General features: G+C 52.1%; 1 protein-coding gene across 4 annotated transcripts in view; it reads right to left on the bottom strand.

The window, feature by feature from the left end:
* Positions 1–15,462, bottom strand: part of LOC146051509 (dihydropyrimidinase-related protein 5-like) — a 115,251-nt gene that overhangs the window by 12,606 nt on the left and 87,183 nt on the right. For all 4 annotated transcript variants that reach the window (XR_014466842.1, XR_014466840.1, XR_014466841.1 and 1 more), the window contains exons 8-11: positions 13,604–13,760; positions 12,065–12,206; positions 8,283–8,425; positions 7,686–7,893 (exon numbers count right to left, since the gene is read on the bottom strand). Coding sequence is in view for 1 of the 4 variants with exons in the window: in XM_083167896.1 (XP_083024022.1) it covers positions 7,686–7,893; positions 8,283–8,425; positions 12,065–12,206; positions 13,604–13,760 (650 nt within the window). In the remaining 3 variants the exon portion in view is untranslated. The remainder of the gene's footprint in view (positions 1–7,685; positions 7,894–8,282; positions 8,426–12,064; positions 12,207–13,603; positions 13,761–15,462) is intronic.

Genomic DNA, 15,462 nt, shown 5'->3' with positions numbered 1-15,462 from the left:
GCTCACACTACAATAACCTGGGAATCTCACAGGAGACCCGATAACAGGCGTTCAGATCAGCTCACACTACAATAATCCGGGAATCTCACAGCAGAGCCGATAACAGGCGTTCAGATCAGCTCACACTACAATAACCCGGGAATCTCACAGGAGAGCCGATAACAGGCGCTCAGATCCGCTCACACTACAATAACCCGGGAATCTCACAGGAGAGCCGATAACAGGCGTTCAGATCAGCTCACACTACAATAATCCAGGAATCTCACAGCAGAGCCGATAACAGGTGCTCAGTCCGCTCACACTACAATAACCCGGGAATCTCACAGCAGAGCTGATAACCGGCGTTCAGATGTGCTCACACTACAATAACCCGGGAATCTCACAGGAGAGCCGATAACAGGCGCTCAGATCCGCTCACACTACAATAACCTGGGAATCTCACAGGAGACCCGATAACAGGCGCTCAGATCCGCTCACACTACAATAACCCGGGAATCTCACAGGTGAGCCAATAACAGGCGCTCAGATCCGCTCACACTACAATAATCCGGGAATCTTATAGGAGAGCCGATAACCGGCGTTCAGATCAGCTCACACTACAATAACCCGGCAATCTTACAGGAGAGCCGATAACAGGCGTTCAGATCAGCTCACACTACAATAACCCGGGAATCTCACAGGAGAGCCGATAACAGGCATTCAGATCAGCTCACACTACAATAACCCGGGAATCTCACAGGAGAGCCGATAACAGGCACTCAGATCCGCTCACACTACAATAACCCGGGAATCTCACAGGAGAGCCGATAACAGGTGCTCAGATCCGCTCACACTACAATAACCTGGAAATCTCACAGGAGACCCGATAACAGGCGTTCAGATCAGCTCACACTACAATAACCCAGGAATCTCACAGGAGAGCCGATAACAGGTGTTCAGATCAGCTCACACTACAATAATCCGGGAATCTCACAGGAGAGCCGATAACAGGCGTTCAGATCAGCTCACACTACAATAACCCGGGAATCTCACAGGAGAGCCGATAACAGGTGCTCAGATCCACTCACACTACAATAATCCGGGAATCTCACAGCAGAGCCGATAACAGGTGCTCAGATCAGCTCACACTACAATAACCTGGGAATCTCACAGGAGACCCGATAACAGGCGTTCAGATCAGCTCACACTACAATAATCCGGGAATCTCACAGCAGAGCCGATAACAGGCGTTCAGATCAGCTCACACTACAATAACCCGGGAATCTCACAGGAGAGCCGATAACAGGCGCTCAGATCCGCTCACACTACAATAACCCGGGAATCTCACAGGAGAGCCGATAACAGGCGTTCAGATCAGCTCACACTACAATAATCCAGGAATCTCACAGCAGAGCCGATAACAGGTGCTCAGTCCGCTCACACTACAATAACCCGGGAATCTCACAGCAGAGCTGATAACCGGCGTTCAGATGTGCTCACACTACAATAACCCGGGAATCTCACAGGAGAGCCGATAACAGGCGCTCAGATCCGCTCACACTACAATAACCTGGGAATCTCACAGGAGACCCGATAACAGGCGCTCAGATCCGCTCACACTACAATAACCCGGGAATCTCACAGGAGAGCCGATAACAGGTGTTCAGATCAGCTCACACTACAATAATCCGGGAATCTCACAGGAGAGCCGATAACCGGCGTTCAGATCAGCTCACACTACAATAACCCGGGAATCTCACAGGAGAGCCGATAACAGGCACTCAGAGCTGCTCACACTACAATAACCCGGGAATCTCACAGGAGAGCCGATAACAGGCGCTCAGATCAGCTCACACTACAATAACTCGGGAATCTCACAGGAGAGCCGATAACAGGCATTCAGATCAGCTCACACTACAATAACCCGGGAATCTCACAGGAGAGCCGATAACAGGCGCTCAGATCCGCTCACACTACAATAATCCGGGAATCTTAGAGGAGAGCCGATAACAGACGCTCAGATCCGCTCACACTACAATAACCCGGGAATCTCACAGGTAAGCTGACAACCTGCGTTCAGATCCGCTCACACTACAATAACCCGGGAATCTCACAGGGGAGCCGATAACAGGCGCTCAGATCAGCTCACACTACAATAACCCGGGAATCTCACAGGAGAGCCGATAACAGGTGTTCAGATCAGCTCACACTACAATAAACCGGGAATCTCACAGGAGAGACGATAACAGGTGTTCAGATCAGCTCACACTACAATAACCCAGGAACCTCACCAGGAGAGCCGATAACAGGCGCTCAAATCAGCTCACACTACAATAACCCGGGAATCTCAGAGGAGAGCCGATAACAGACGCTCAGATCCGCTCACACTACAATAACCCGGGAATCTCACAGGAAAGCTGACAACATGCGTTCAGATCCGCTCACACTACAATAACCCGGGAATCTCACAGGAGAGCAGATAACAGGCGCTCAGATCAGCTCACACTACAATAACCCGGCAATATCACAGGAGAGCCGATAACAGGCGTTCAGATCAGCTCACACTACAATAACCCGGGAATCTCACAGGAGAGCCGATAACAGACGTTCAGATCAGCTCACACTACAATAACCCGGGAATATCACAGAAGAGCCGATAACAGGCGTTCAGATCAGCTCAAACTACAATAACCCGGGAATCTCACAGGAGAGCCGATAACAGGCGCTCAGATCCGCTCACACTACAATAAGCCGGGAATCTCACAGCAGAGCCGATAACAGGTGCGCAGATCCGCTCACACTACAATAACCTGGGAATCTCACAGGAGACCCGATAACAGGCGTTCAGATCAGCTCACACTACAATCATCCGGGAATCTCACAGGAGAGCCGATAACAGGCGTTCAGATCAGCTCACACTACAATAACCCGGGAATCTCACAGGAGAGCCGATAACAGGCGTTCAGATCAGATCACACTACAATAACCCGGGAATCTCACAGGAGAGCCGATAACAGGCGTTCAGATCAGCTCACACTACAATAACCCGGGAATCTCACAGGAGAGCCGATAACAGGTGCTCAGATCCACTCACACTACAATAATCCGGGAATCTCACAGCAGAGCCGATAACAGGTGCTCAGATCAGCTCACACTACAATAACCTGGGAATCTCACAGGAGACCCGATAACAGGCGTTCAGATCAGCTCACACTACAATAATCCGGGAATCTCACAGCAGAGCCGATAACAGGCGTTCAGATCAGCTCACACTACAATAACCCGGGAATCTCACAGGAGAGCCGATAACAGGCGCTCAGATCCGCTCACACTACAATAACCCGGGAATCTCACAGGAGAGCCGATAACAGGCGTTCAGATCAGCTCACACTACAATAATCCAGGAATCTCACAGCAGAGCCGATAACAGGTGCTCAGTCCGCTCACACTACAATAACCCGGGAATCTCACAGCAGAGCTGATAACCGGCGTTCAGATGTGCTCACACTACAATAACCCGGGAATCTCACAGGAGAGCCGATAACAGGCGCTCAGATCCGCTCACACTACAATAACCTGGGAATCTCACAGGAGACCCGATAACAGGCGCTCAGATCCGCTCACACTACAATAACCCGGGAATCTCACAGGTGAGCCAATAACAGGCGCTCAGATCCGCTCACACTACAATAATCCGGGAATCTTATAGGAGAGCCGATAACCGGCGTTCAGATCAGCTCACACTACAATAACCCGGCAATCTTACAGGAGAGCCGATAACAGGCGTTCAGATCAGCTCACACTACAATAACCCGGGAATCTCACAGGAGAGCCGATAACAGGCATTCAGATCAGCTCACACTACAATAACCCGGGAATCTCACAGGAGAGCCGATAACAGGCACTCAGATCCGCTCACACTACAATAACCCGGGAATCTCACAGGAGAGCCGATAACAGGTGCTCAGATCCGCTCACACTACAATAACCTGGAAATCTCACAGGAGACCCGATAACAGGCGTTCAGATCAGCTCACACTACAATAACCCAGGAATCTCACAGGAGAGCCGATAACAGGTGTTCAGATCAGCTCACACTACAATAATCCGGGAATCTCACAGGAGAGCCGATAACCGGCGTTCAGATCCGCTCACACTACAATAACCCGGGAATCTCACAGGAGAGCCGATAACAGGCGTTCAGATCAGCTCACACTAAAATAACCCGGGAATCTCACAGGAGAGCCGATAACAGGCGCTCAGATCCGCTCAAACTACAATAATCCGGGAATCTCACAGCAGAGCCGATAACAGGCGCTCAGATCCGTTCACACTAAAATAACCTGGGAATCTCACAGGAGACCCGATAACAGGCGTTCAGATCAGCTCACACTACAATAATCCGGGAATCTCACAGCAGAGCCGATAACAGGTGCTCAGTCCGCTCACACTACAATAACCCGGGAATCTCACAGCAGAGCTGATAACCGGCGTTCAGATGTGCTCACACTACAATAACCCGTGAATCTCACAGGAGAGCCGATAACAGGCGCTCAGATCCGCTCACACTACAATAACCTGGGAATCTCACAGGAGACCCGATAACAGGCGCTCAGATCCGCTCACACTACAATAACCCGGGAATCTCACAGGAGAGCCGATAACAGGTGTTCAGATCAGCTCACACTACAATAATCCGGGAATCTCACAGGAGAGCCGATAACCGGCGTTCAGATCAGCTCACACTACAATAACCCGGGAATCTCACAGGAGAGCCGATAACAGGCACTCAGAGCTGCTCACACTACAATAACCCGGGAATCTCACAGGAGAGCCGATAACAGGCGCTCAGATCAGCTCACACTACAATAACTCGGGAATCTCACAGGAGAGCCGATAACAGGCGTTCAGATCAGCTCACACTACAATAATCCGGGAATCTCACAGCAGAGCCGATAACAGGTGCTCAGTCCGCTCACACTACAATAACCCGGGAATCTCACAGCAGAGCTGATAACCGGCGTTCAGATGTGCTCACACTACAATAACCCGTGAATCTCACAGGTGAGCCGATAACAGGCGCTCAGATCCGCTCACACTACAATAACCTGGGAATCTCACAGGAGACCCGATAACAGGCGCTCAGATCCGCTCACACTACAATAACCCGGGAATCTCACAGGAGAGCCGATAACAGGTGTTCAGATCAGCTCACACTACAATAATCCGGGAATCTCACAGGAGAGCCGATAACCGGCGTTCAGATCAGCTCACACTGCAATAACCCGGGAATCTCACAGGAGAGCCGATAACAGGCACTCAGAGCTGCTCACACTACAATAACCCGGGAATCTCACAGGAGAGCCGATAACAGGCGCTCAGATCAGCTCACACTACAATAACTCGGGAATCTCACAGGAGAGCCGATAACAGGCATTCAGATCAGCTCACACTACAATAACCCGGGAATCTCACAGGAGAGCCGATAACAGGCGCTCAGATCCGCTCACACTACAATAATCCGGGAATCTTATAGGAGAGCCGATAACCGGTGTTCAGATCAGCTCACACTACAATAACCCGGGAATCTCACAGGAGAGCCGATAACAGGCGTTCAGATCAGCTCACACTACAATAACCCGGGAATCTCACAGGAGAGCCGATAACAGGCATTCAGATCAGCGCACACTACAATAACCCGGGAATCTCACAGGAGAGCCGATAACAGGCACTAAGATCCGCTCACACTACAATAACGCGGGAATCTCACAGGAGAGCTGATAACAGGCGCTCAGATCCGCTCACACTACACTAACCTGGGAATCTCACAGGAGACCCGATAACAGGCGTTCAGATCAGCCCACACTACAATAACCCGGGAATCTCACAGGAGAGCCGATAACAGGTGTTCAGATCAGCTCACACTACAATAATCCGGGAATCTCACAGGAGAGCCGATAACAGGCGTTCAGATCCGCTCACACTACAATAACCCGGGAATCTCACAGGAGAGCCAATAACAGGCATTCAGATCAGCTCACACTACAATAACTCGGGAATCTCACAGGAGAGACGATAACCGGCGCTCAGATCAGCTCACACTACAATAATCCGGGAATCTTATAGGAGAGCCGATAACCGGCGTTAAGATCAGCTCACACTACAATAACCCGGGAATCTCACAGGAGAGCCGATAACAGGCGTTCAGATCAGCTCACACTACAATAACCCGGGAATCTCACAGCAGAGCCGATAACAGGCACTCAGATCCGCTCACACTACAATAACCCGGGAATCTCACAGGAGAGCTGATAACAGGCGCTCAGATCCGCTCACACTACAATAACCTGGGAATCTCACAGGAGACCCGATAACAGGCGTTCAGATCAGCTCACACTACAATAACCCGGGAATCTTACAGGAGAGCCGATAACAGGTGTTCAGATCAGCTTACACTACAATAATCCGGGAATCTCACAGGAGAGCCGATAACCGGCGTTCAGATCCGCTCACACTACAATAACCCGGGAATCTCACAGGAGAGCCGATAACAGGCGTTCAGATCAGCTCACACTGTACTAACCTGGGAATCTCACAGGAGAGCCGATAACAGGCGTTCAGATCAGCTCACACTACAATAACCCGGGAATCTCACAGGAGAGCCGATAAAAGGCGCTCAGATCTGCTCTCTCCGGGAATCTCACAGCAGAGCCGATAACAGGCGTTCAGATCAGCTCACACTACAATAACCCGGGAATCTCACAGGAGAGCCGATAACAGGCGCTCAGATCCGCTCTCTCCGGGAATTTCACAGTAGAGCCGATAACAGGCGTTCAGATCCGCTCACACTACAATAATCCGGGAATCTCACAGGAGAGCCGATAACAGGCGTTCAGATCAGCTCACACTGCACTAACCCGGGAATCTCACAGGAGAGCCGATAACAGGTGTTCAGATCAGCTCACACTACAATAACCTGGGAATCTCACAGGAGAGCCAATAACAGGTGTTCAGATCAGCTCACACTACAATAACCCGGGAATCTCACAGGAGAGCCAATAACAGGTGTCCAGATCAGCTCACACTACAATAACCCGGGAATCTCACAGGAGAGCCGGCAACAGGCGTTCAGATCCGCTCACACTACAATAACCTGGGAATCTCACATTTCTCCCACACGTACCGCATTATTCTCAGCCAAAAAGCACAAGGATTATCCATTCAACGTGGAGTTTTGAGCTGTTCCGTCACCTGTTTCAAGGTGTGTGTTATGTGATTGTGTTAGATCGGTTTCGATTCAGTTTTTTATTTGTTTTATACGTCCTTTTAAACTGCACACATCTCTCCCACACATACGGGCCCCTGCACACACATCTCTCCCACACATACGGGCCCCTGCACACACATCTCTCCCACACATACGGGCCCCTGCACACACATCTCTCCCACACATACGGGCCCCTGCACACACATCTCTCCCACACATACGGGCCCCTGCACACACATCTCTCCCACACATACGGGCCCCTGCACACACATCTCTCCCACACATACGGGCCCCTGCACACACATCTCTCCCACACATACGGGCCCCTGCACACACATCTCTCCCACACATACGGGCCCCTGCACACACATCTCTCCAATGCAGGGGCCCGTATGTATGGGCGAGATGGCATTTCTCCCACCCTGTAATTCGCCATTACCTTTTCTTTCTGTATCATCTTCTTGTATAAAAAGTCTGGATAAGTCCTCATGGGGAAGAAAGCCCCCGACCCCTCAGCGCACATAAAGACCCCGTTCTCGTAGACCACTCGGCCACGGCTGATGGTGACCAGGGGCACGCCGTGGCATCGCATGTTCTCATAGATGTTGACATCGCCTCCCTGGACCTGGGTGCTGGCAGAGATGGTCCTGGGGTACATGAATATAGGACAATGTGAGACGACGGCCACTGGGCTGCAGAGGAGGACAGAGGGTCCAGATGCCAACATCTTCTCCACAGAGGTCTACGCTGGACATCAGGCCACCAAAACAGTATGTCATACTATAGATACAGGCTCAGCTCCGTCCTCATTCTCCACCTCAGCAATCTCTACGTCCAATCCGCCTGCTATATCCTCTATAATCCATATAAATACTGTCCACTGGAGACATCACCAGCCACAGCAGCCACCAGAACCCAAGTGCTTCATCATGAATCCAGTGGAAGTTATAGGTCACATGCATGACTGGTGACACAAGCCATAATGGCAGCAGCTTTCTGTCTGACAGCAAAGTCACATACGGGCATGGCGACTTACCTTGCAGCCTCTGGGTCCCAGACCACCACGTCTGCGTCCGCACCTGGGATAATGCGGCCTTTGCGTGGGTACATGTTGTGGATCTTGGCTGCGTTGGAGCTCGTCACAGCCACAAAGCGGTTCTCATCCATCTTCCCTCCCACCTGCAACACAGACCCACAAGATCACACATCGTCACACTGTCACACACTGTCACATATCGTCATATCACACATAGTCACACAGTCATACAGAACATGGTCATATATCATCACAAATCGTCACACATGGTCATATATCTCGCATCGTCACACACTGTCGCACATTGTAAACATCACAACACATTGGCACACACTGTCACTTATCACACATCGTCACACACTGGGCCAGATTCTCTAAGCTTCAAAAGTGATAAAATGGAGAGTGATTAACAGCCAGCCAATCAGCTCCTGCCTGACATTTTTCAAACACAGTCTGTAACATGGCAGGTAGGAGCTGATTGGCTGGCTGTTAATCACTCTCCATTTTATCACTTTTGAAGCTTAGAGAATCTGGCCCACTGTCACATATCACACATTGGCACACACTGTCACATATCTCACATCGTCACACACTGTCACATATCACACAATCACATATTGGCACACACTGTCACACATTGTCATATATCATCACATATTGGCACACACTTTCACACATTGGGAGCTCTGGGACCAGCCAAGATATGGGGAGCCAGGCAGTGTAGGATTGCCGATAGGGTGGCCAATCCCGGGATCGGGATCGGCGGGATCCCGGGATTTGGCCCCCAAAACACCGGGATTTCAATCCCGGGATTGGCATTTCCAATCCCGGGATTTCGGGACTAGACTGCGCATGCGCAGTCTAATGCCGGGTAGCGTCTAAGCATCGCTCAGACACTGCCTGGCTTCCCATGTACGCGGCACTGCGGCCCTGCGCAGCGTGACGAGGTCATAGGTCACGCTGCACAGGCCACACAGGCGCACAGACAGCCTAAGCCGGCTTTACCTACATTGTCCTGGCCGCATCCTGCACGGCTCTCGGAAACCCCGCCCACCCACCTCCCGGAGAACTCGCTTACCCACCTCCCGGAGAACTCGCTTACCCATCCTGCCCGGCTCCCGATGACCCCGCCCACCCACCTAGCTCCTGGCAACGTCACCATGACCAGCCACCCACCGGACTCCTGGCCGCATCTGCCCTGCCCTGTGACTGTGAGTAAACATGCGGGGCATTTTTTTTTTAGGGAAGCCAATCCTGGGATCCCGGGAATCCCGGGATTGAGCATTTTTCAATCCCGAATCCCGGGATTGAAAAAATGCCCCGGGATTGGCTTCCCTAATTGCCGAGCTCTAGGACCAGCCAAGATATGGGGAGCCAGGCAGTGTAGGATTGCTGAGCTCTGGGACCATCCAGGACATGGGGAGACAGGCAGTGTAGGATTGCTGAGCTCTAGGACCAGCCAGGACATGGGGAGCCAGGCAGTGAAGGATTGCCGAGCTCTAGGACCAGCCAGGACATGGGGAGCCAGGCAGTGTAGGATTGCCGAGCTCTAGGACCAGCCAGGACATGGGGAGCCAGGCAGTGTAGGATTGCTGAGCTCTGGGACCAGCCAGGACATGGGGAGCCAGGCAGTGTAGGATTGCCGAGCTCTAGGACTAGCCAGGACATGGGGAGCCAGGCAGTATAGGATTGCCGAGCTCTGGGACCAGCCAGGACATGGGGAGCCAGGCAGTGTAGGATTGCCGATCTCTGGGACCAGCCAGGACATGGGGAGCCAGGCAGTGTAGGATTGCAGGGCTCTGGGACCAGCCAGGACATGGGGAGCCAGGCAATGTAGGATTGCCGATCTCTGGGACCAGCCAGGACATGGGGAGCCAGGCAGTGTAGGATTGCCAATCTCTGGGACCAGCCAGGACATGGGGAGCCAGGCAGTGTAGGATTGCCGAGCTCTGGGACCAGCCAGGACATGGGGAGCCAGGCAGTGAAGGATTGCTGAGCTCTAGGACCAGCCAGGACATGGGGAGCCAGGCAGTGTAGGATTGCCGAGCTCTGAGACCAAACGGGACATAGGGAACCAGGCAGTGTAGGATTGCCGAGCTCTGGGACCAGCCAGGACATGGGGAGCCAGGCAGTGTAGGATTGCCGAGCTCTGGGACCAGCCAGGACATGGGGAGCCAGGCAGTGTAGGATTGCTGAGCTCTGGAACAAGCCAGGACATGGGGAGCCAGGCAGTGTAGTATTGCTGAGCTCTAGGACCAGCCAGGACATGGGGAGCCAGGCAGTGTAGGATTGCAGGGGCTCTGGGACCAGCCAGGACATGGGGAGCCAGGCAGTGTAGGATTGCAGAGCTCTGGGATCAGCCAGGACATGGGGAGCCAGGCAGTGTAGGATTGCTGAGCTCTGGGACCAGCCAGGACATGGGGAGCCAGGCAGTGTAGGATTGCCGAGCTCTAGGACCAGCCAGGACATGGGGAGCCAGGCAGTGTAGGATTGCTGAGCTCGAGGACCAGCCAGGACATAGGGAGCCAGGCAGTGTAGGATTGCCGAGCTCTGGGACCAGCCAGGACATGGGGAGCAAGGCAGTGTAGGATTGCTGAGCTCTAGGACCAGCCAGGACATGGAGAGCCAAGCAGTGTAGGATTGCCGAGCTCTAGGACCAGCCAGGACATGGCGAGCCAGGCAGTGTAGGATTTCCAAGCTCTAGGACCAGCCAGGACATGGGGAGCCAGGCAGTGTAGGATTGCCGAGCTCAGAGACCAGCCAGGACATGGGGAGCCAGGTAGTGTAGGATTGCTGAGCTCTAGGACCAGCCAGGACATGGAGAGCCAGGCTGTGAAGGATTGTCGAGCTCTAGGACTAGCCAGGACATGGGGAGCCAGGCAGTGTAGGATTGCCGAGCTCAGAGACCAGCCAGGACATGGGGAGCCAGGTAGTGTAGGATTGCTGAGCTCTAGGACCAGCCAGGACATGGAGAGCCAGGCTGTGAAGGATTGTCGAGCTCTAGGACTAGCCAGGACATGGGGAGCCAGGCAGTGTAGGATTGCTGAGCTCTAGGACCAGCCAGGACATGGAGAGCCAGGCAGTGAAGGATTGCCGAGCTCTAGGACCAGCCAGGACATGGGGAGCCAGGTAGTGAAGGATTGACAAGCTCTGGGACCAGCCAGGACATGAGGAGCCAGGGAGTGTAGGATTGCTGAGCTCTAGGACCAGCCAGGACATGGGGAGCAAAGCAGTGTAGGATTGCCAAGCTCTAGGACCAGCCAGGACATGGGGAGCCAGGCAGTGTAGGATTGACGAGCTCTAGGACCAGCCAGGACATGGGGAGCCAGGCAGTGTAGGATTGACGAGCTCTGGAACCTGCCTGCAGGCAGTGTTGCTGGAGGACTCAGTTACTTTGCAGGCACAATTGCTGCAGGAGGACCTGGTGGTACTCGCTTGGCTGCTGCCCATCTAAACTCCCACTCCCCCATTTCCAGGATCAAAGGGCCGTAGCCACATTCTCCAGTACCTTGGTGGCAAAGTGCTGGAAGTAAGTTCTGATCCAAAGTCAGGAGCATTTAGACAGAGCAACTAGCAGGCCAGTACTACATTAGCTGCCCACTTTACCCAAATGTGGGTGAGGAGCCTGGTTCTGGTAATTGTAACCCTCTACAACAAATAAACCCGGGGCTCTAGGTCCACCTCCGGTCCACTTGCAAATACCCAGGTAACATACAATATCTGGTGGATCTCTAGTGGTAATTACACCGTAGACAAGACATCACGTCTGGCTGTAGACTCACCACTCCTCTCTCCCAGATGACGCTCATGCGGTCCTGCACTCCGCCCACTCCATGTGGGATCTTGGTGAAGTCCTCCTTGCCCATGGCCTTCTGCTTACTGGTGAATGTTCTGTGGTCTGAGGATACCACGTTCAGGGTGTCACTGGCAGAGAATGGAGAACGTGGTTACACAGGGAGCCATTAAGCCAGGGGAGCACCCACTCTACTGGCACAAGGGAAACACATGGCAGCAAGGAGGTTAGGTGCGTCACTGAGTATCTAACTGGCCTCTGTTCTCCATGTAATTGTGAATCCGCCCGACAGGCTTCACAGATGGTGCAAATGATCAGGGCCCCTTATTCCCAGGGCCGGACACACGATCATCTACATGTTCTTAGCACATGCGGCTTCCTAGGTGCGCAGTCAGAGAGATGTGTCTCTGAGCCACCCGCCTTCCCAGATGCAGCCATCTCCTGCAGTGGCCAGTAATAGCTAAGCCCTGTGTGGCCACAAACTCCTGACATTTACCATAAATGTATGTTTAATAACGTGTTGTAATCTGTTGTGGTGCTTTATGCCTGGTTGCAGAACTGCGTGGACGAAGCACTTTACAGAAAGTTATTTTGGACACTGGACAGTCCATGGGACACTGTCATCTGCTAATGATCCTCCTAGCGTGATACATTGTCTGTCTCTATGTAACACAGCGACACACAGCTCCATATAGTTGGGTTTCAGAATTTCATGTTGCTTCTAGGAAGGGGGGTAATTCACATCTGATTGCCAATTATCGATAGACTGCGCTTGCGTCTGGTCCGCTATATGTGTGTGCGACGCCTGCCAGCGATGAAGTCCTGCAACTTTTTCGAAACACGAGCTGTTCCCACAATGATTGACAGGAAGTAGGCGTCTGGGGGTGGTAACACTCTGAGAAGAAGAACTCGGGGAGTGTCGGGGAGAACACAGGCGTGCCTAGGTGACTGAGGGGAGAGTGTGATGCGAGCTCCAGCCCGTATATACCTCTGGCTACGCAGCGCCTGCAGTGACTGGTGCCCTATGTAAAAATGCTACGATGGTGTGGGGCTTTCAAAGGAATTATGACTCATTTGCACAGAGACGAATTCGTCGATAGCCGTACGAGCAGGAAATTGTTTTACCCACTTATTAAACTCTTTTGAAATGTAATTTATATTTATTTCTACTTTGTGAGCGAACCTGATTGGTTATAAAGACCCAGGGAGGAACTACCCCTATGGCATTGTGTGCTGGACTGTAGACCATGTGGAACCGCTGTGATATTGGACGCCGTCCCGCTGAGCAATGCTTGCGAGGAGGAAAGGGCTTTCCTTTGCACTCAAACAGGAATACAAGTCCTGTTCTCCCCTGTACCCAGCACCTCCAAAATCTGCCTCTGAGGTGTGTCAGCAGCATGTCAGCGCATACGCAGCAGTAAGCGGTACTCCAGTGCCGGTGGTAGGAGCCTGTGAAGGAACATGGTGGTGGCAACAACATACCCACAGCTGACATTACATCCATGCGTTACAGGAGTACATTACTTACTTGGCCAGTAGACTCATGAGGTAATTAGGGGTGTTGGCGTCTAATCTCAGTGGGGGTACCATGACGTAGGCTGCAGCATGCGACCACTCCTGGTGGTAGTAGTAGATTCCATTCAAGGTGGCGTGGGCTGTGGTGGTTTCTGCATACACGATTTTCCCTGGACGGAGACACAAATGTCTGTTACCATTTCCCACAGTATTCCAATTCTCCTTGTAAAGCTTAAAGTGTGTTACACTAAAACACTATCATATAAATGATGGGGGACAGGTACAGTACATGGAGGTGTAGATGATGTGGGACGGGTACAGTACATGGAGGTGTAGATGATGTGGGACAGGTACAGTATGGGGAGGTGTAGATGATGCGGGACAGGTACAGTACATGGAGGTGTAGATGATGGGGGACGGGTACAGTATGGGAAGGTGTAGATGATGTGGGACAGGTACAGTACATGGAGGTGTAGATGATGCTGGACAGGTACTGTACATGGAGGTGAAGATGATGCGGGACAGGTACAGTATGGGGAGGTGTAGATGATGCTGGACAGGTACAGTACATGGAGGTGTAGATGATGGGGGACAGGTACAGTATGGGGAGGTGTAGATGATGTGGGACAGGTACAGTACATGGAGGTGTAGATGATGCGGGACAGACACAGTATGGGGAGGTTTAGATGATGCGGGACAGGTACAGTACATGGAGGTGTAGATGATGCAGGACAGGTACAGTACAGGGAGGTGTAGATGATGCGGGACAGGTACAGTACATGGAGGTGTAGATGATGTGGGATAGGTACAGTACATGGAGGTGTAGATGATGCGGGACAGGTACAGTATGGGGAGATGTAGATGATGCAGGACAGGTACAGTATATAGAGGTGTAGATGATGCAGGACAGGTACAGCATATGGAGGTGTAGATGATGCGGGACAGGTACAGTATATGGAGGTGTAGATGATGCGGGACAGGTACAGTACATGGAGGTGTAGATGATGCGGGACAGGTACAGTACATGGAGGTGTAGATGATGGGGGACAGGTACAGTAGATGGAGGTGTAGATGATGCGGGACAGACACAGTATGGGGAGGTTTAGATGATGCGGGACAGGTACAGTATGGGGAGGTGTAGATGATTTGGGACGGGTACAGTACATGGAGGTGTAGATGATGCGGGACAGGTACAGTATATGGAGGTGTAGATGATGCGGGACAGGTACAGTATATGGAGGTGTAGATGATGCGGGACAGGTACAGTATATGGAGGTGTAGATGATGCAGGACAGGTACAGTACATGGAGGTGTAGATGATGTGGGACAGGTACAGTATATGGAGGTGTAGATGATGCAGGACAGGTACAGTACATGGAGGTGTAGATGATGCGGGACAGGTACAGTACATGGAGGTGTAGATGATGTAGGACAGGTACAGTACGTGGAGGTGTAGATGATGCGGGACAGGTACAGTATGGGGAGGTGTAGATGATGCGGGACAGGTGCAGTACATGGAGGTGTAGATGATGCAGGACAGGTACAGTACATGGAGGTGTAGATGATGCGGGACAGGTACAGTACATGGAGGTGTAGATGATGTAGGACAGGTACAGTACATGGAGGTGTAGATGATGCGGGACAGGTACAGTATGGGGAGGTGTAGATGATGCGGGACAGGTGCAGTACATGGAGGTGTACATGATGCGGGACAGGTACAGTACATGGAGGTGTAGATGATGCGGGACAGGTACAGTACATGGAGGTGTAGATGATGTAGGACAGGTACAGTACATGGAGGTGTAGATGATGCGGGACAGGTACAGTATATGGAGGTGTAGATGATGCGGGACAGGTACAGTATATGGAGGT

This window comes from Crinia signifera, unplaced genomic scaffold, assembly GCF_055691185.1.
Source record: "Crinia signifera unplaced genomic scaffold, ASM5569118v1 HAP2_SCAFFOLD_103, whole genome shotgun sequence".
NCBI lineage: Eukaryota > Metazoa > Chordata > Amphibia > Anura > Myobatrachidae > Crinia > Crinia signifera.
Note: the sequence above shows the minus strand (reverse complement) of the source record. Positions and strands in the feature narration are given on the sequence as shown.